The 20273-nt window shown below is 33.6% G+C and overlaps 1 protein-coding gene across 2 annotated transcripts in view; it reads left to right on the top strand.

The window, feature by feature from the left end:
• ATF2 (activating transcription factor 2) overlaps positions 1 to 20273 on the top strand; it is a 72383-nt gene that overhangs the window by 15960 nt on the left and 36150 nt on the right. Inside the window, exons 3-7 of one of the 2 annotated variants that reach the window (XM_081052192.1) lie at positions 2528 to 2602; positions 4067 to 4136; positions 14936 to 15032; positions 18092 to 18210; positions 18356 to 18484. In XM_081052192.1, the coding sequence (XP_080908318.1) occupies positions 2571 to 2602; positions 4067 to 4136; positions 14936 to 15032; positions 18092 to 18210; positions 18356 to 18484 (447 nt within the window). In that variant the 5' untranslated portion in view covers positions 2528 to 2570. The remainder of the gene's footprint in view (positions 1 to 2527; positions 2603 to 4066; positions 4137 to 14935; positions 15033 to 18091; positions 18211 to 18355; positions 18485 to 20273) is intronic. The other variant, XM_081052193.1, reaches the window with a different exon arrangement.

The raw sequence follows: 20273 nt of genomic DNA, 5'->3' as shown, positions 1-20273 counted from the left end.
ACTGGAATGTTGCACAGTAGTTATATCTGAATTGTGGTATTTTTGGGGTGGATTTTATTTATTTTTGTTCTGTATTTTTCTGGGAACAAAATTTAAAGTTCCTTACAACATCTTAGTTAAAGGTATAATTTAATTCTTAACCGTATTTAAAACTTAATCTTTAAAGGTTTTTTATACTTATGTAAGATTGATTACGTACAATACTTAATACTAGTGGAAATTGCTCTGGGTATGTAGTAACAAACAAAATTTAAAGTATACCTTTAACCACGTTTGAGATTCTAAAATAAAATGCCTTAAGCAATGAAATAGAGAAAATATAAAGAACACATACGTGTTTAGATGTGGAATTGTCTTAGAAAACTGGAAAGAGGGGTTCTGAGCTGGATGCTTGATCAGTTAGTGTAAGTTCCCTCACGATCCTGGAGGCTTTATGAGGGCAGGTATTTATCCTAATTCACCACTACATCCCTAGTGTCTGGCGTAGTGTCAAGCACAAAGTAGCCACTCAAATATTTGTTGATTGAAAGAAGGGGAAACTTGGATAGCACTAGATCACAGTGGGCAAGGAAGATAAAGGAGTTTAAGAAGAGCTGAGAGGGATTAGAGAAACCAAAGAAACTGACTTATTTTCCATTTTGCCTAGAAGCCTACTGTTTCCTATGACAGGGACTTTCCTGCCAGTATGGGTTGTGGATGCCTGCCAGAGAGAGGTGTGTGGTGATAATCCCCTGTCCGCAGTCAGTGACCTCCCGACAATTTGTAGTTGAACAGAAGCCTCCTTCCAGGCTTCCTATAAGCATATTTCCAATCTTGCTGTAAAAGGGAGGTAAGTCTGGATTTAGAGGCTCGAGATTCAGTTAGATTAACAGAGAGATAGCATTTAAGCCTCACAGAGGAATGATCATCCTTTATGTCTCAAGGTGCTTCAACTGTTATATTTAGTTACCTCACCTAGGTATTAGTAAAACAGTAATAAGGAATGGGATTTTTTATTGGTTTACTGGGAAATAGGCTGATATGTAGGTAAGGACCATCTTTTTTGGAGGAAGGGGACAGTTGTAGTGGTGGAGGTGTGGAAAAGAGGAGAGAGAAGGATACTAAAGGTTTAACTCCCTCAAAAAGCATTTCTAGAACTATCAGATTGGTCCCTGTGCTCTCTCTCTGTTCTCATAGTATTTTAACTCTTGTTCTTACCAAAGGAATTGAAATTAGATTTCTGCATTCCTTTCTTCTACTAGAGTGAAAGTTTCTCAAGTGTGGGGACTGTTTTTTCATGTTTGTCTCTTGGTGTGTATTTAGTGTTTAAATGTTTCTGAAACTTAACTATGTTTAAATATTGCTTTGGTTTTTCAGATCAATTTTATCTGCGTTTCCTTATTAGTTTTAGAAGAGGTTTTTGAGTTGGATAAAGTGAACTAAACTTATTTGACTTGTTCATGTCATACAGTTATTTATCATTCCTTAATATTTAATAGGAAAATGCTAGAAGCTAGGAGTCACTGTTTTAAGTAGTCACCCTAAGGATAAGTTCCTTCTCAAAGAGAAGCCCACATTCTACTGGCAGTGATAGAAGCATAACCTTTATAAGTTTCCTTTGGATTATTCTAGTGTTTTGTTCCCTCTTCTCACAGACAGCATGGTAAAGTTAGATGTGAATGAAGAAATGGAATCCCACTAGATACAAATTTTGCCTGGCTCCAGGGAAAAAACTTTCTTCTTCCTATCTGCTATACCAGATCTTTCTTAACTCCAGGACTCGGAACTGTGGCTGTTTATTTACACACTTCCCTACATGATTTAGACACGTTTTCCGAGCAAGACATCCTTGACATTACATTTATAAGCAAAAATATACAAAATAAAATTTTTCTCTTAGCTTATTTGAATATGCATATATAGTTACTGTGTTCACCACTAGATGGGATTTAGGTGAATGTAAGATGAAGTAGTATTAGCCGAGTTTTAAAAATGGGAGGGCTACTGGCCTGGATAGTTTCAGTATGTTGTACTTGTCTTTAAACTGGTACCTCATGAGTAAGTTATAAAGTTATGGAAGCGATAGCTGCTTATGTAGATCAACTACATTATGGGACAAATAAAATAGATTTTGATGAATTAGGCTGAAATCCTGACTACCACCGACTACATTTCAAAAACTTAAAAGCATTTTAAACAGATATTTTGAAATACTAGATCTCATCTTTCTCATCTGACTTCAGAAGTCAGGCTTTCAATCCTTTTATTGGTTATTCTTCAACTACAGCTGTAAAGGCTAAATTAACTATTTCACCCTCTTAATGATGGAGTTGGATATGTTAATATACACCTGGGTTTAAGGCATTTTACATGGGTGTTCATATTTCAGAAGCACAACAATATTACAAAGACTTTTAATAGTGACTGGATTTTTGGATGACAGTAACGTTATAGGGAGTGTAATTATTTGAGTGTTTTTACTTTCTACAGTGTTTCAAGAAATATTTCAAAACTATTATTAACAGTGGGAAACCACTTTGTTTTGCAGTATCATTGCCATGAAAAAAAGGACGTGATAAGTTGTTCAACTTATGAAATTCAAGATACGTGTGAATTCTGCCAGGTATGTATGCAATATTTGGTATTTTTAGCTAATATTTTAAATTATAAAAATTTTTATTTTCTACATAAATATTTGGGTTTTTTCTCATTACTAAGAAAACACTTATCTAGTATGTAGTTTAGCTGATACTGTGTTTTTAAATTATCAAATAGAGCATCAAAATACTCTTAACTATGACAAATAAACATGTTTTAGGGTTTTAGTATCACCTAAAATGAATTCCAGGTAATACCCGTCCCGTGAGATGTTCTGTGAAAAAGAAAAAAGGTTCAAATAGCAAATGAATGTGGCAGAAATGCCATATTCTAGTTGCTCCTCTAGTCATTTCACTTGAACATATTAATGGCTCTGAAAAGTCCTACCAAAAAAACAAAGTATTCCAGCATTTACCAAATTTGTTTGGACACATACCTTTTTTCTGTAGTAGCTATTGTCATCCCTATTTAAAATGCTTTGGAAAACATTGCTCTGAAGGGTTAACAAGCTAGTGTTGAAAAGTAAGTGTTGCAAAATTTTTAGTTGAGTTGAATATAGTTGTATACAATTTCTAGAAAGAAAGCAAAAACAAAATAAAAATCTACAAGTTGGTAGAAGGAGTAATTGGGAACTTGAAGTCTAAATAGAAAAGTAGGAAAATAATCTTGACTCAAAACTGTCTTTTTGTAGTTGTTTTTTTCAAATCTGGATCCAAAAAGGTCGCCATATTGCATTTGGTTAGTATGTTTATTAAATCTCTTTTAATCTAAAACTGGATCCCCCCACCTCTTCTCTTCTTTTGTTCCCCATGATATTTATGTATTGGAGAGACCAGGTCTTTTATCCTATAGAATTTAGCTAGTTGCAACCTGGTAGTGTTGTTTGACATGTTTTCCTATCTCCTGTATTTCCTGTAGTTGAATCTAGAGAACCTTGATTAGATTCAGGTTTGACTTTTTGCCCCCAAGAATACTTCATGTGCTTTCTATTGCATCATATCAAGAGGTATGTAATGTCTATTTGTCCCACTTTTAGTGATGTTAATTTAAGAATGTCCTGTGAGGTCAGGTGCTGTTAGCTCGATCCAGCCATTATAATGTTCTCATCACCTTTTCTCCTAATGGTTTTATCAGATGTTGATGATAGTTGGCTACATCCATTATTTCGTTGGAGGTTAAAGTGGTGATTTTGTAACTATAGTATTTCATTCTTTCTGTTGAACCGGAAAGATTTAGCCTGGTAAACCAGGATCCTTAACCTTTTTTTCTACAGTATAAAATGTGCATGTTACATAGATGTGTATTTGTTAACTCATAATAAGAAGATGGAAGACAGGGTTAAAATGTCAGTAAAAGTGTTTTATTTCACATTCAAATAGAAAAAGCAATAAACTTAGTGGAAAATCAAATAATATTACATTTTAAATTATTCTTTATTTAAAAATCTATACTGTAAAACCTTTAGCCATCTCTTAATGTTTTATTACAGGCAATACAAGGACCTGTGGAATATGAGTGATGACAAACCCTTTCTATGCACTGCCCCTGGATGTGGCCAGGTAATATATAAATTACTTTAAATCATTATGTATATTCACATTTGTTAAAACACTGATGACAGTATATGTTGTCATTAAAAGGATTCTCTTACATTGTTTTGTACAATTTTGGGAGCTAAATGAAAATAACCCAGAAAAATTTAGGGAAGACATTCTTCTTTTTCCTCAGTAGCATTATCTAAGTTTTAAAAAGTTCAGCATAATATGGAAGAAAAGTTAAGTCTTATAATGGAAAGGTGGAAAACCTGGACAAAATCCAGGGTTTAAAAATATTTTCATTTGACCATTATTGATTGAAAATCATTGTAAACTGCCTAATTGGAAATCAGATGTACATTATCTTATATAAAAATCATTTTACTGGTTAAACTCTAATGAAATTAATATTTACTTGAGAGCATTACTAATATTAATGTTTTTAAGTCTAACATCTTTAATACAGAGCATGTGTGGAAGCATTTTTAGAAAATAGTATTCAGTGTTGTTTCAGAAAATAACATTTCAGTGTATTTTTTACAGGCTATTCAATTATTAATATATTACTATTATAATTCTAATCTTAAAATAACTAGACACTAAGGAATGAAAGAATAAATTTAATGTGTAGTGATATTACAGAGTAACATAAAAATTGTAAATCATTAAATAAGCATTAAAGTGTCTTATTGGCTCTTGTTTCCTTTAGTTCATATTTTAAATTGAGGTATAATTGAAAACTTCACATGCTTACAGTACAATTTGATATATTTCCCCCCCTTTTTCTGCCTCCCCCCGCCACTCCAGTTCAAGCCATTGTTTCTCAGTCTAGTTGTGTAGGACACAGCTCCCTGGCCCATGCTGGTGTTATGAGCTTTGCGCTACCCCTGGCTGAAGCAGTAGGTTGGTTGCCAGTCGTTGGTCGGCCGCTCATGGCAGTTCTCGCTGGCAGCGAGCCTCTCATGATGGCTGCTGGCCACTCACACCGACCTCCAGCTGCTCACTGCAGCCCAGCTTCAGGGAGAGCTGTTCACAATCTTAGTTGTAGAGGGCGCAGCTCACTGGCCCATGTGGGAATCAAACCAGCAACCTCAGCGTTGGTAGTACGGAGCTCCAACGACCTGAGCCACCGGGCCAGCCCAATTTGATACATTTTAACAGATGTCAAATGTATATACACCCATAAAAACAAAACCACAATTAATGTAGTGAACATATTCATCACCCACAAAGTTTCCTCATGCCCATTTATTATCCCTTCCACCCGTCAAACACTGACCCTGCCTCTGTCACTATAGATTAGTTTTGCATTTTCTAGAATTTTTTTTATAAATGGAATCACACAGTAGGTACTGTTGTCTGGCTTCTTTCATTCTGACTAATTAATTTATAATTTCTCCATATTATGTATCAAGACCCTGTTTCCCCAAAAATAAGACCTAGCCGGACAGTCAGCTCTAATGCGTCTTTTGGAGCAAAAATTAATATAAGATCCAGACTTATTTTACTATAACACGGTAGTTAATTTCTTTTCATTGAGGAGTAGTGTTTCATTATTCCACAATTAGTTTATCCAAATGTCTGTGGATATTAAGCCTATTTCCAGTTTTTAGGCATTTCAAATAAAGCTTGTGTGAATATTTACATACAAGTCTTTGGACACATGCTTTCTTTTCTTTTGGGTAAATACCTAGGAATATAAGTGTGAGATCAAATGATAGATATACGTACATTTTTTTAGGAAATTACCAGACTGCTTTCTAAAACAGATGTACCACTTTACATTCCCATCAACAGTGTATAAGAGATGGTGTTCCATATCTTTGCCTAGTTTGGTGTTGTCAGTCTTTTAATGTTTTTCACTGTGTATATACTGATATATCATGTGGTTTTAATTTGCATTTCTTTGATGACTGATGAAAAGAGGAGCACTTTTTCATATGCTGTTGGCCATTTGTATACCATATATTTTGGGAAATACCTTTTGAAATCTTTTGCATGTTTTTTAAAAATTCAGTTGTCTGTCATTTTGTTATTGAGTTAGATGAGTTCTTTATATATCCTGAATACCAGTCCATTGTCAAATAGTATCTCCAAGTCTGGTTTACATCTTAATTTTCATAATAATATTATTTGATGGACAGTTGTTTCTAATTTTAATGAAGTCTAATGTATTAATTTTTTCTCTTCTGTGTTGCTTTTTGCAACTTATCTAAGAAACCTTTGCCTACCTTAAGTTACAGAGATATTCTTTGTTTTCCTCTGAAAGCTTGGCTTTTTATTTAGGTCTTTGTTCCATCTTAAATTAACTTTTGCATATGGTGTGAGGTAGGAGTTGACGCTTACTTTTTTCCTATGTAGTTTTTCATGTATTCCAGCATTATTTACTAAAAAGATTTTTTTTCTTCATTAAATTGCTTCATCTCCTTTATTGAAAATCAAATGACTGTAAATGTGGGTCTGTTTCTGAGCTTTCTATTCTGTTCCTTTCCTCAGTCTGTCAAGTTTTTTTGCCAGTACACTCTGTCCTGATTACTGTAGCTTTACAGTAAGACTCCCAGTGAGGTAGGGTAGGTTCTTCAATTTAGTTTTCCTTTTTCAAGATTGTTTTGGATAGGCTTTTAATTTTAGTCATTCTGGTGAGAGTGTAGTGGTACCTTGTTTTAGTTTTAATGTACATGGTTGATCAGGGGAAAGGTTGGTGCTATTTTAGATTGGTTGATCAGGGAATGCCTCTCTGATAAAGTGACATGAGAATAAAGACATGAAAATGTGGGAACAAATCTCACACATACCTAGAGTTTTCCAGGCTGAAGGAACACAAATAAAGGCCCTGAGGAGGGAATGGGCGTGGTGTGTTGAACACCTGAAAGGTGACTGTTGTGGCTGCAGCATATGGTGTTCAGTGAGGACAAGGGTAAAAATGAGGTCGGAAAGGTAGGAAGAAAAAAGTCCATGCCCTGTAGGGCTTTGTACACTGTGATAAGGTCTTAGGTTTTATTCACGGAGCTATGAAAAGCCATTGCTGAGCTAAGAGTGGAAGCAGGTAGAATATAGACGGGCAGCAGTCACATGAGAAATAACACTGGCTTTGACTAGGTGGACTTAGGGAGGAATATACTGATTTGACTTACATTTTTGGAGACATATTTGACATCCATTTTTCTAAAAAGTCAGGAAAGCTAAAAACTACAATTGCCAGAATGCTTTGCAATTCTGGCTATAATTTGAGCTTCCACCAACAAGTTTTATTCATTCTGGTAAATCGCATTTACTCCTTGGATTTGGTACTGAGTTGAATGGAGAGAGAGGTGGTATTACCCAAGTCATCCCTTTTACTGGAGTGGACTGAATAGACAAAACATGATTCTGTAAACCAAGGATTACAGCGAATATAATATGTTTTTAGAGCCAGCCTTTGGATAACAACCAGTTTTGTTATGTTGTTTTAGGAACTATTCGTAGAAAGTTAGTCTCAAACAGGCCCCTAATTCCTTCTTCTGTTTTCTTAAAATACTAAGAACTGTTTGTTATCATGTGATTGACTTTTTACCAATACACATGCCATTTTTAAATGAAAAGCATTACATTTAAATTAACTTAAATTTAACAAAAAGAAACATTGCTGAATATAAAAATACGTTGTATACATGTGTCATAAGAGATTGTTTCTTAAAAGACCTCTCTAATATTAAAAAAAGGAACACATTAAGTTAGAATTTTTGTTAGACTCCGTATTATGAAAGGAGTTAACATTCACACTTCCTCCTACCTCTCCTTTCCCATTTGGTGTCTGATAATTATTCTACTTTTACATGGTCAAGGTTTCTATTTTGTCTGATAACCTATAATTCCCATATTTGCTTAGTTTGCTTCTGTATTTAAATAGTATAGATAGAGAAGAAGGGGGAGAAGTAAGCTTTAAGGCACTCCAGTGTTTAGAAATCAGAAAGAGGGGATGGATGTAGCAGGAAGCTGAGAAGCCACAGATAGTGAAGAAAATTGTGTCCTGGAAGTCAAGTAGAAAAAGTGTTTCAAGTGTTTCACTCGAACATTGTAGTCATAGTTGATAGGAGTAGGTGAGAATTCAGTATTTGTTATTGGACTTAGAAATATGGCGGTTAATAGATACCTTGATAAGAATAGTTTCAGTGAAGTGGCGACGACAACAGTGTGATTGGAGTAGGTTGAAGAGAAAATGGGGAGAACCAGAAGTGGAGACATTATAAGACTGCTATTTCTTGGCAGTTGGCTTAAAGGTAACAGTAAAATATAGCTGGAGGAGGATTGAAACTTTTTTGTTTGTTTTGCATTTTAAAGTGGGACTATCACAGCATTATCTGACACTGCAGAGATAGGGGACTATTGCAGGTTAGGGGTCCTTATGTAGGTAAGAGGATGGGGTCCAATGCTCAAGTAGAGGGACTGGCCTTAGGTAGGACTGCAGACAATCCATAGTAACTGAGAGCATACGATAAAGTGGAGATGAGGTGTGGAAGGTTTGAATAGGAAAAAGAAAGCGTATAGACATAATTTCCTTCTATATAATCACCATCCAAAAAAAAACTACATTTGTTTTATTCCATAGCACAAAAGAAATGGAGGCTATGGCATGTTATTTTAAATTGTCTTAGGGGTGGCACATTTTTAGCCCCTTGTATTACTTAGGCTGTAGGTTAAGATGAAGACTTAACCTAACAATAGCTTGAACAGTTTGTTTTTTTATATAACAACCCAGAAGTAGGAGTTCCAGGGTTGGCTCGCTCTCTGCTGTCTTCAACATGGGACTTTCATTTTTATATCCAAGATGACTGTCTCAGCTCCTGCCATCAAGTCCGCATCCCAGCGATAAAGGAAAGAGAAGGAGAAGCAGAGCGCGCGCACACACACCAGCCATTTTAGGGACATTAACTGGAAGTAATGCCAGTAATTTTCACTTATTCCTTTTGGCGAGAACTCAGTCATATGGCCACCCAATTGGAAAACAAAACAAAAACTAGAAAATGTAGTTTTTGTTCTGGACAGTGAAGTACTCAACTAAAATTCAGAAGTTCTTTTATTGAAGAAAAAAAAGTAATGGATCTTGAAGAACAGTTGGCAGTCCTTGCCATAGTTTTCAGAGATGATTTTGAATTTGTGGACATAAAACATCAGCAAGTCATCAATGTTGTCAATAGGGTGTCTGATTTCAGGCCTAATGATGGCTAACAAAAGCAGTTGTACTGTAGGCTAATTGGTATAAATAAGAGTTAAGTTCCTACAGCATTTTATCAGTGTTATAACGAGACACACGAAACATGTTATTTAAGGACTTGCTGTGATACTTTTAAAGTTTAAAGCAAGGTTACTGAAGCTTGGAGTTTAGTTATCAGTACTATATCAGTGTCGATTTCTTGGTTTTGATAAATGTACCACAGTGAGGTAAGATAAGGACATTAAAGGGAACTGAAACTGGGTAAGGCCTGTATAGGAACTCTTGTACTATCCTTGCAAGTTTTTTGTAAACTTCAGTTTTCCAAAATAAAGTAGTTTATTCAAAACAATAACAAAAACTCTACCCCAGAAACACACACACACACACACACACACACACACACACACACACACACACACAAAGTTACCTAAGTTTGTACCCAAGCCTACATATACGTATACATTACATATACAGAGGGTGCCAAAAAAATGTATACACATCTTAAGAAAGGAAAACTGTATTAAAATTGTAATACTCAATATGTACCGATAACAAAAGATGAATACACGTCATGTTTGGCTTCTGCAATTGAAAGAGGTGCTCAGAGTGGTTACCATCAGCGTCCAGACACTTCTGATTACTGTGAACCACTGCTTGAGCAACATTGACCAATGTGTCCAATTGCATACATTTTTTTGGCACTCCTGGTATAGTGAAACATCCCTACATAGAACGTTCAGACTTTAAGGGATATTTAAGTACAGGGTTTGTATATGTTACCTTTTCAGTTGACATTAAAATGTTTTATTTCCTCTTAATTGTAAAAGTATGACAGAAAATGTTGACAGGTTTAAAAGGACAAAATACAATCCAGAGAGGACTTCTGTTAATATTTCGTGCATTTCATGGGTTTGTCTCCCCTTTTATTTTTAAAACAAAATTGGGACTATACTACACATAGAAATTTGTATTCTATTTGTATGCAGATGACTTTATGTGTATCACGAGCATTTTGTGTGTTAATTGAAAACATGAGTTTAAGTTGCTGTGTAGTATTTTATTGCCAGAGCATGTTTATAATTTATCCATCTATTGTGGGCTTTTATAATTTATAAAATTTTTATGGTATTTAATTTTATTATACCATTATATCACAAATTATATAAAAATGTATAATATAACTTACACTATTTTATAATCACACAATTCTATAATTTCCGTATTATAAGCAACGTTGTGATGAATATCCTTCTACATAACCCTTTTTATTTATCTAATTAATCCCTTAAAATACATTTTTGGAAATAGAATTGGTCAAAATGTATGCACATATTTGAGGTTCTTCATACATTTTGTCATATTTTTTTTAAAAGCTTAAACCAATTTTTTATTCTAGTAGTTGAAGCACTGTTTCATCATGAGCACTCCAATTTGGGGTATTATTACTATTTTTGGGCTTATATTTGTTCCCTATGGGATTTAAGATAATCTCTATTTTATTTATCTCTAATTTCTGTTGTACTATCTTGTAACTGTTACTGACAAAATAGTAACCTGGCTAATGTCAGCATCATCCACTTATTAAATATTGCTGTAACAGTAATCATACAGTCTCTCTTTAGATTCAAGCAGTATTCCCTAGAAAATCCAAAGTTCTCATAACTGATTTTAGACGCATCAATTCAGTCATAGTAGTACAAATTATTTTTCGTCACAACTAAATGATGACTTTATTCTAATTTGAATTTTATCTTGAACACACTTAATAGACTTCATTAAACTTCAATTTTTAAATAGATTTTTAAATTTTTAAATAGATTTTGATCATTAGAGAGAGATAGAAATTCTTTGCGTAGAAGTCAATGCAAAGAATTTTAACTGTTGACTGCTATTAAATCTTTTTTTATATGCTCATTCACTGTTGAGTATTTCACAAAAAGAGTTCAATTTAATTTCATTTGTTTTAAAGGGGTGTTCTATTGAATTCATTGAAAGAGACAAAGAGATAATTTAGTGAAAGATTCATTTAACCTTGGAACTTTTCTATTTTAATGATAATATCTTTGTCTTTTTGTGACACTCGTTGAAAATTGCTTTTCGATAGAATATATACATAAGTTGTTTTACAAAGGCGGTAAAGATTCAGTTTATTTAGTTTAAAGTTTCAGTGGAAGTGTGTGTGCGCGAGTGGGAGGGAGGAAGAAGGGGGTGAGAGAGAGAGAAAAATTGTGTTAATCAGTAACTTCCTGATGTTGAATAGAATCCTTCAACTAGTCTTGTCCTGATGGCTTTTAACTTAGTTGTACCTATTTATCTGTTAAAAAGGAATAATACTGCGTATCGTGTGTATGAATGCGTGTGTTAAATACAGAAGACTGCTTTCTCAGGAAACTAATTCTTGTATGTTCAAGCCTTGGAAACACAGATTTCACAGATATCAGAGCTTGTATCAGTTTGTCAGGTTACCCGTCTTTTTCAACCTTTTAAGAGAGATGGTTGTCCTGCTCTGCCTTTCTTGACTGCCTTTCCCATTGTTTGTTCAGCTTTATGCTCAAAGTCTTGTTTAACAAAATACTGTGCATATCTACAATATTTTGCATTTCTGTTCTCAGTTGCCAAAATGAAAAATTACATGAATTCAATGTGGTTGTTATTAGCAGTATCATAAATTTCTACACAAGTTAGTGTTAAAATAATTTTTTTAATTTGGCTGGGAAAGCAATTCAAATAGATTCTGCAAAAATTTTATCTTAGCATATCTTAGCTACTTGTAGTTGTTGAAAAAATGCATTTCATTCATATATCCCGGGGATGCCAAAAAGTATACAAGTGAACACTTCGGTCAACATTGCTCAAGCAGTAGTTTGCTGTAATAAGAAGTGTCTGGACGCTGATGGTAACTGCTTTGAGCACCTCCTGTAATTGCAGAAGTCAAACATGACTTGTATTTATCTTTTGTTACAGGTACATACTGAGTATTACAATTTTAATACAGTTTTCCTGTCTTAAAATGTGTATACATTTTTTTTGGCTCTGTGTGTGTGTGTGTGTGTGTGTGTGTGTGTGTGTGTGTGTGTGTGTATCTCTTCTTGGTGACTGCCTTTCGGTAATATTATCTTTTGACATGGTCTTTAAGTTTCTTGTTAGAGGTAAATGAAGTTTCTTACCTGACAGCCGAGGTTAAACTCACCTCTATCAAGTGCAAATTTCAGTGTATTTTATCCATGTATATAAATATCATTATATGATCAACATTATATGATCCCTTTGTAAATAGCATTTAGGTGAATTTGATGTGTAGATCTTACATGAGCGTTTATAAATTCATATTTCCCGCATTTCCCCTTTTAATATTAATATAACCCTAAATGTTGTTTAGGGTCCTTCTTAGCTGCTCCTTTTTACTTCGTATTATCTTGGTGACATTTTCACGTTTTGCACAAAACAATGTTATTTATTCTGTATGTGGTTGCTCTTTGATTTGGAAATTTGTGGTCAAGCCAGTCCAAGCAGAGGATGCTGGCAGAATAAAATTCCTAGGAGATAACTTTCCAAGTTGTTTTTAATCTGTTAATTTTGCTGACTTTGCTATTTTAAAATCTAGGACCTCTACCAAAATGCATTCATTCAATGTTTAAGAATTGCCTTCTGTGAAGAATCCACATTGTTAGGTTATTTGGAACATGAAATGAATTTTGCTTTAAGATACATTTAGTGTGGAATTAAGACATGTACATTCAAAAGGATAATGCAAAGTAAAAAGCAATAGAATAATGCCGGTAAACTCTACAGATATGTTCATTTTCCAAGAGCTTTGTTATTCAACAATCTATCAAAGGATGACTACTTTTTATTCCTCCAAAATTGAGAGGGATTCTTATAATGATAAAACAATAGGAAAATAGCACTTGAGTGGGGAAGAGCTGGATTATGGTCCCAGTGCCTATAGTTGGTGCTCAATAAATCTTTGAATGGTGAATGGGTAAATAAGTCAAGGAATAGAGGTACTGTTGCGTCTGAACACTCACCTTCAGTGAAACTAGAAGCAGGTTCTGAAGAGGGGTCATAATGATAGAGTTTTCCATCGGTGTGTACAGTAACCTAAGGACTTAGTGGTAAATCATTCTCACTATGATAGCAAAATATAGCCAAATTATATGAAAGCTAAATTCACCTTACTGAATAGTCTATGGTTTGGATGGGTTTTTTGTTTTTCTTTTCGACTGGGCTTGAAGATTCAACTGATTTTAGGGAGCTCATTCTTTCTATTAACATTTATTGAATACTTACTATATGCTAACTTTGGGGGATCTCAAACAGTAGGAGCTTAGCCTGCTTAAAAGAACAGACATAAAAAATATCAATATAATATTGATAGGTGCTATAACCAAGGCATTGTGCAGAGCATAATGGGGCATAAATGAGAGGGATTAACTTCTACAGGTTGAGGATCTGGTGGGCTGGGCTAAGTATGATACTTTTAGAATAATTAAAAACTTTTAGAATAAAAAGCTTAGTGAAAAGACCTGTTTCATTTTTTTACATTATTTTAATGTTAACTACATTTAATAGTAACTATTTTAATGTTACTACTTAATAGTAACCCTAAAGCTACTATTATTAGTCTCATGAACGGCTGTAGTGAATTCCATAGCAGGAGGGGGGGATGGACCACAAGAGAAGGAATCCATTTTGATGGTTTAGGGCAACCGAGTTCAAATATATATAATTTTAACATTCCCAGTTATAAGGACATAGTTTAGAGAGTGAGTTTAGATCTCTTTGGCATTTTACAATTTTGCTCTGAAATAAAAGTGAGTGTTCCCTATTTTCAGTTATAAATGTTGTTCAATAAAGAGCATCTTCATAAAGGTTGATATCTGAACACAGGAGATATTTAAATAATGAATTTATTATGTTGTAATCATAAATGTTACCTTTAATGCAGGACCTAACCAAGTTAAGTGTAGTTTCAAAAATAATTTTGCTTCATTTTTCAAAATATAAGAACTGACGAAACGAAGTGATGAAAAAAATCACTTTATTATTTTAAGTTAAAATTTTAATTATAATTTAATTGTTTTATTATTGTATTGGTTGTTATTTCTTCACTGAATTATGACAGAGGTATTCTTTTTCCTTTTTGGTGTGGTAGCATAAAGAACCTAGTTTATTTCTTAATTCATCCAGGAATAATATTTTTATAAGAAAATTCTCATTTTAAAAGTGGTAAGTAACCTGAAGTCTAGGTAAATACAGTACTTCTTTCAAAAGTCATTACACCATGAAGCATATATTTCTACTGTGATAACGGCAAAAAATTAAAAGCGGTCTGGTTTTAGTGTCCAAAGGAAATTTATATAAAGTTTCTTTGCCTCAGGTGTTGTTATTATATGCTCTCAAATGAGTTATGTGACCTAGTAATATATCAGTATTGCTTATTCTTGGTAATGGGTTTCACTATGATTGAAATCTAGTATGTTTATACTAACAATAGATTCCTTTATAGTTAACAAACTGCTATTTCATTGTTAATGGTGGTTTTACATGTTGTGGAAATGAATTTCCTTATTTTACTTATTTGATCAAATTGAAAATCTTAACTATATTTTAAAACTTTTTGCCACAGCGTTTTACCAACGAGGATCATTTGGCTGTCCATAAACATAAACATGAGATGACACTGAAATTTGGTCCAGCACGTAATGACAGTGTCATTGTGGCTGGTTAGTATATGCTTTTATTAATAGCTTATATACATATTTCACCTGGAATGTGCACAATTTTTGTGTATTCTCTGTAAATAATATAGTCTGGTGATATTCCAATAACTTCATTTAAATAACTGTTGGCAACATGTATTTTACCCATTACATCTCCATGTTTCCTTCTGATCATTCATTTCACTTTTTTGTATGGTTTTCAAATGTAGATTTTAATGTCAATTTTGTGGAAATTAATTAGAACCCTAGGAACATTCATATCATCTCCAAAGTTTACATTTAACTGATAATTGAACTAATGTGATGTTTAGTTATTATTATTTTTTTTTTAGCTGTTTACATCTGGTCTATAATGATGTGGGAAAATAGAACGTGATCAAGCTCCTCCTGTTGAGAAAGAGCACTTAGCGAGTTGTTCATTAGGATTTTGTTTATATTTCTTTTTTGGACTAAACAGCTGTGTTAGTAAAATACTCTTAATACTCTCCTAAATTCAGCCAGAGCTTTTTTTTTTGTATGATTCTATGAATATACAGTATCACCTGAGCAGATGATTATCTTTCATAATGTGTGAAAAGAGAAACCCAATTCATATATTGGTTTGATGTCCTCCCTGCTGTATTTATTAGTTGCCCCTTTTTTGGTATTTAAATATATATTAGCACACATCTATGTACATGTACACACAGATATGTATAATTTCACTGCATTTTATATATTTTGTAAGTATTATAATAAAAAGTTTATATAATTTTAACATATAAATTTCAGACTTTTGTGTCATAATCACAGGTTCACATATCATAAATATTCAAATTAACCATAAATTATCTTATCTTGTGAAGCTTAGGTTATACTATTTGTAAGTCTGTAATTATACTGGAATACCGAATGTTATTAATACTTTTAAACTATTACCCAGAGATCAAATTGTCATATGTAATCTTTGGAGAGATAAGGAGGGAAATATTAAATGGTTCTGCCTGTTCTTTCAGCATTAGAATTTTTGTAATGAAAAAATTGGAGGTAACAAAAAATTGGTAATTTATCAGAAATTATTTATTTATGAAAAATGTAGGGGACTGTTCAACATATCTTCAGTTCCATACGTGAAAGGGGCAGAAAAGGGTGAGGTGTGTATTTCTTTAGAATATTGTACGTCGGATATTCAAGGCTAGAACCAAAAAAACAGTCAAACAAGCAACCTAACAGCCTAGAAGATTCAGTCTCCTAGACATGAGGTTCTTTGCTTCTCTGAAATTGATTGCCTTAGAGCAATATCTCTCTCTAACTTTTTAACTCAAATGCTTGTGATTGCTTTCTTGAAATTGCTTTTCTATCTGTTTACATTTAATACAATAGAAAAATAGAACACATTCAAAGACAGCACTTGACCATGTTTTTACTAACATGTTGAGGTGCATAGGTTAGCATTACTGTGTAAATATAGTACATGATGTGTGTGGTATATATTTGATGATCAACAGCCATAAGCCATCTGCATGGTTCACTGTGCCTGTATTGACTTTTCTCAAGCCTGATCATTCCAGTAATCTGATAAAAGTGATTTATACATATGCATTTTATTTTTAAGGCTTTTCTGTCTCTTTAACACAAATTAGGAGCTTTCTGTTGAGCTCAGATAGATAAACCCTTTAAGAGTGAACAGAAGAAGAGTCAAATTTATGTTCAGTTTACTAATTCAGTCATGCTGGACCTAAGCTGATGCATGCACATTGGTCCCTTACTATAATACGATTTTGGAAGTCTTTTGTGGGGTAGTGTACAAGTTGCAGGGTAACTAATAGGTAAAATGATGACACAGTAGAGCCCCTTCAGTAATTCTGATAATGCTATGGTGTCTGAGATAGGCCTACATTATGTCTAATATGTGTTGACAAGTGGCATTATTGTGTTTACATGTAGTAAATGTGCTAGTACTCCAATATAATATCATTAGTATACATGTGGGGTGAAGATCAAAGACTTAGTTAGTAATGCCCATTTTCGGGACACAGTAGTTAACAAATATATGAATTTTAAATTCACAGATTTTATGAGTATTTTATCTTAAACTGGGAGTCATCCTTATACTTTTATTTAGCGTAGGCTAGATCCCTGATATAACCTATAAAATTGATGCCCTCAAATCTATAAAATGTGACTAGAATTTGAATGTGCTACCAACTCTGATCAGTGTGAAAAAATAGCCTTGAAAATAATAAGACCTAACAGGCAAAATTCATAAATTTACTATTTTTAATTCAGTATGGATGTTACTTGTTCTGTAACCAACACATGTACAAAATACACATTCAGTACATGTGTGACTGCACATAGCATGAGTATATATTCAAGTATAGTTAAAATATTTCAAGTTTTGAGAATGTGGAGCTGACTATTCCTCTGATGGCTAGCAGTCAAGCTATTATAGAACATTCCATAGATATGAAACTTGTACAGGCTTGAAAAATGCATTAAAATAGGAAATTAGCTTCAGTAGATGGTAATAAGGAAGGTTTTGTTTTGCTTTTATTTTAGGGCTCTTGTTTTAACCTTTTTCTTCCTTGTAGTCTTTTGATTTACTTACTAAAGATTCTGTTTTATCTTAAGCTTGCTTTCATAATAGAGCACGAATATTAGTGGAGGACCCACTTAGAGTGACTATACATGCTCTTGTCCTCATTTTCCCCAAATTGCATATATTTTAAATACAATTTTTAATATAAATTTTAAAACATTTTCATTGTGTGAAATAAGGATAATAGTCGATCTATGAGTAGAGGACGCCTATGTCACTCTACTCGGAGGAGGCGTGGACTAAGGAGCAAGGAGGATTGCTGGCATACTTGTGTGGCTCATAAACTGGGAGGGAATATCTTGAACTGCAACAAAAATTTAACCAAATTTTGTTTGCTTTAAAGGAAAAGGTCTTTCCAAAGAGAGAGTTAACAGCTGACTGAACCAGTCCTGCTAATTTAATTTGTTAATTTACTAGCTATATTTTAGGGTCCTGTATGATGTTTAAAATCTGTGTGATTGCATCTTGACATTTATTTCAGATCAGACCCCAACACCAACAAGATTCTTGAAAAACTGTGAAGAAGTGGGTTTGTTCAATGAGTTGGCAAGTCCATTTGAGAATGAATTCAAGAAAGCCTCAGAAGACGACATTAAAAAAGTATGTTTTTAACCATGAAATTAAAAAAAAGTACTTCTGACAGAACGATAATTATAGTTTACATTTTCTGCTTTCTTATTTTAGATATACTGATTGGCTATTTTTCAACTCCTAACATTTTCTTTAATGTTTGCATTTATCTTAGATGCCTCTAGATTTATCCCCTCTTGCAACACCCATCATAAGAAGCAAAATTGAGGAGCCTTCTGTTGTAGAAACAACTCACCAGGATAGTCCTTTACCTCACCCAGAGTCTACTACCAGTGATGAAAAGGTTAGAAATTTATATTTATGGTAGAAACACATCAAGTGGAAAAAATCAGCACCCTGGGTAAAGTTTGATATTTGATCTATATAAAATGTTAAGATAATAAATGGTGCATAATTAAGTGTCAGGTTGTAACAGTCTTAATATGTGAAAGCCTGTGAATACTCATAGAAATAATCAGGGAAAGAAGAGTCTGCCTTTATAGACAATTAGCTTTTTGTTACACAGGAAAATGATAGGGGAGAAAACAGCGGACATTTTACATAAAACTTATTTTTAAAAGGATATATAAATTTAATTTTTCAGGGTTTTGTTATTTTATTTTCACTGCTTTTATAGTAACAGCTTAATTAAGAATCTTTACAACTAAAAATTCTGTGAACAAAGGTTATTTAGGCTTTTAAAGGGGTCAGGGCATAGTTACTTATTCTCAGCAGTGGATCTTTGGTAGCAGCAACTAAGATGATGTTTTAGTACAGGCCTTTTGTAGGTGTATGGTTTAGGGCCTCATTCCTGGATCTTGAATAGCCTCCTAACTTGGGACCACCTGGGCTCTCACCTTAATATGTCTAAATCAGAGCCTTTGATTCTTTCCACAATTTTCCCAATCTCCCCATCCATCTAGTTTCTCAAATCAAGAATCCTTAATTCCTTCTTTTTCTTCATACTGAAACCAACAGCAAATCTTACCAGACCTACTTCTTGAGTATATCCTTAATTTATCCTCTTTTGTCTTCAGTGTCATCACTTTAGCCATCATAATCCATTGTTACTAACCTGCTTAAAATCTTTCAGTGGTTTGCCATTTCACTTAGAGTAACTTATACTCCTTCCATAAGCCCTGATTGATTTGGGTTTGTCTACCTACCCAGCCTCTCTGGTGTGTACATCAAATATTTCAAGCTTTTTCCTGCCTCAAAGACATTACATTACTCTTGGTGTTGCTTCCTTCTTTGTAGAATGTTCTCCTTATTCTTTCAGCATCAGTTCAAATGCCATTTTTTCAAATAAGCTTATTTTACTAAATAGCCAACTCCAACCTTCTCTCCATTAATCTTTCGTGATTTATCATGTTGTACTGTTACTTTGTAACACATTTCAATCTGCAATTTTCTTATTTGTTTTACTTGTTTGTTGTCTCTCTCTTTCCACTAGGCCTTGAGGGAATGTTAAATTCTCAAACATGTTGAATAGATGAAGTTCAGTAGTACTAGTTTATCTTTATTCCTGTGTAGCTTAATAAGATTTTGATAATAAGTGGCAGCATAATTCAAAGTGCACAGTAGACCCAATTTTTATACTAAGTAGTTAAGGAGTTGTGGGTACCCTTAATCTCTTTGTTACCTAACCTGTAAATCTGGGGAAAAGACCATTTGTAAGGTCCTGGCTAACTCACAAATTCTGTGCTTTTTCTTTAATTTGGAAAGATCTCAGTGCAATAATTATTTATTTTATATTTGAGATATCAATATTACTTGGCCTTTTAATACTGAGAAAGTACTGGTAATGGAGAGGTAGCTACCAAAAGCAAACATTTGTACTGCTTTAAAAAATTTATTAAACGTTTCTATTACTGGACTTGTATCAGCCATAACACGGTCTCCTTGACCTCTTTTCTGTTTTTACAGCATAATGATGGAGTGATTAGGCAACCCCTTCTGGATTTTAAGTTTTTTGATTCCATGAGAATGGATTGTTTTTTATTATTTTACCAAAATTCTCATGGAATCAACCACATTGCTCAGCATAGCTTATTTCTGGATTAGTAAGAAAATAAATTGTGCTGAGAAAAACC

Source organism: Rhinolophus hipposideros, assembly GCF_964194185.1.
Source record: "Rhinolophus hipposideros genome assembly, chromosome: 6".
In the NCBI taxonomy this organism is placed as follows: domain Eukaryota; kingdom Metazoa; phylum Chordata; class Mammalia; order Chiroptera; family Rhinolophidae; genus Rhinolophus; species Rhinolophus hipposideros.
Note: the sequence above shows the minus strand (reverse complement) of the source record. Positions and strands in the feature narration are given on the sequence as shown.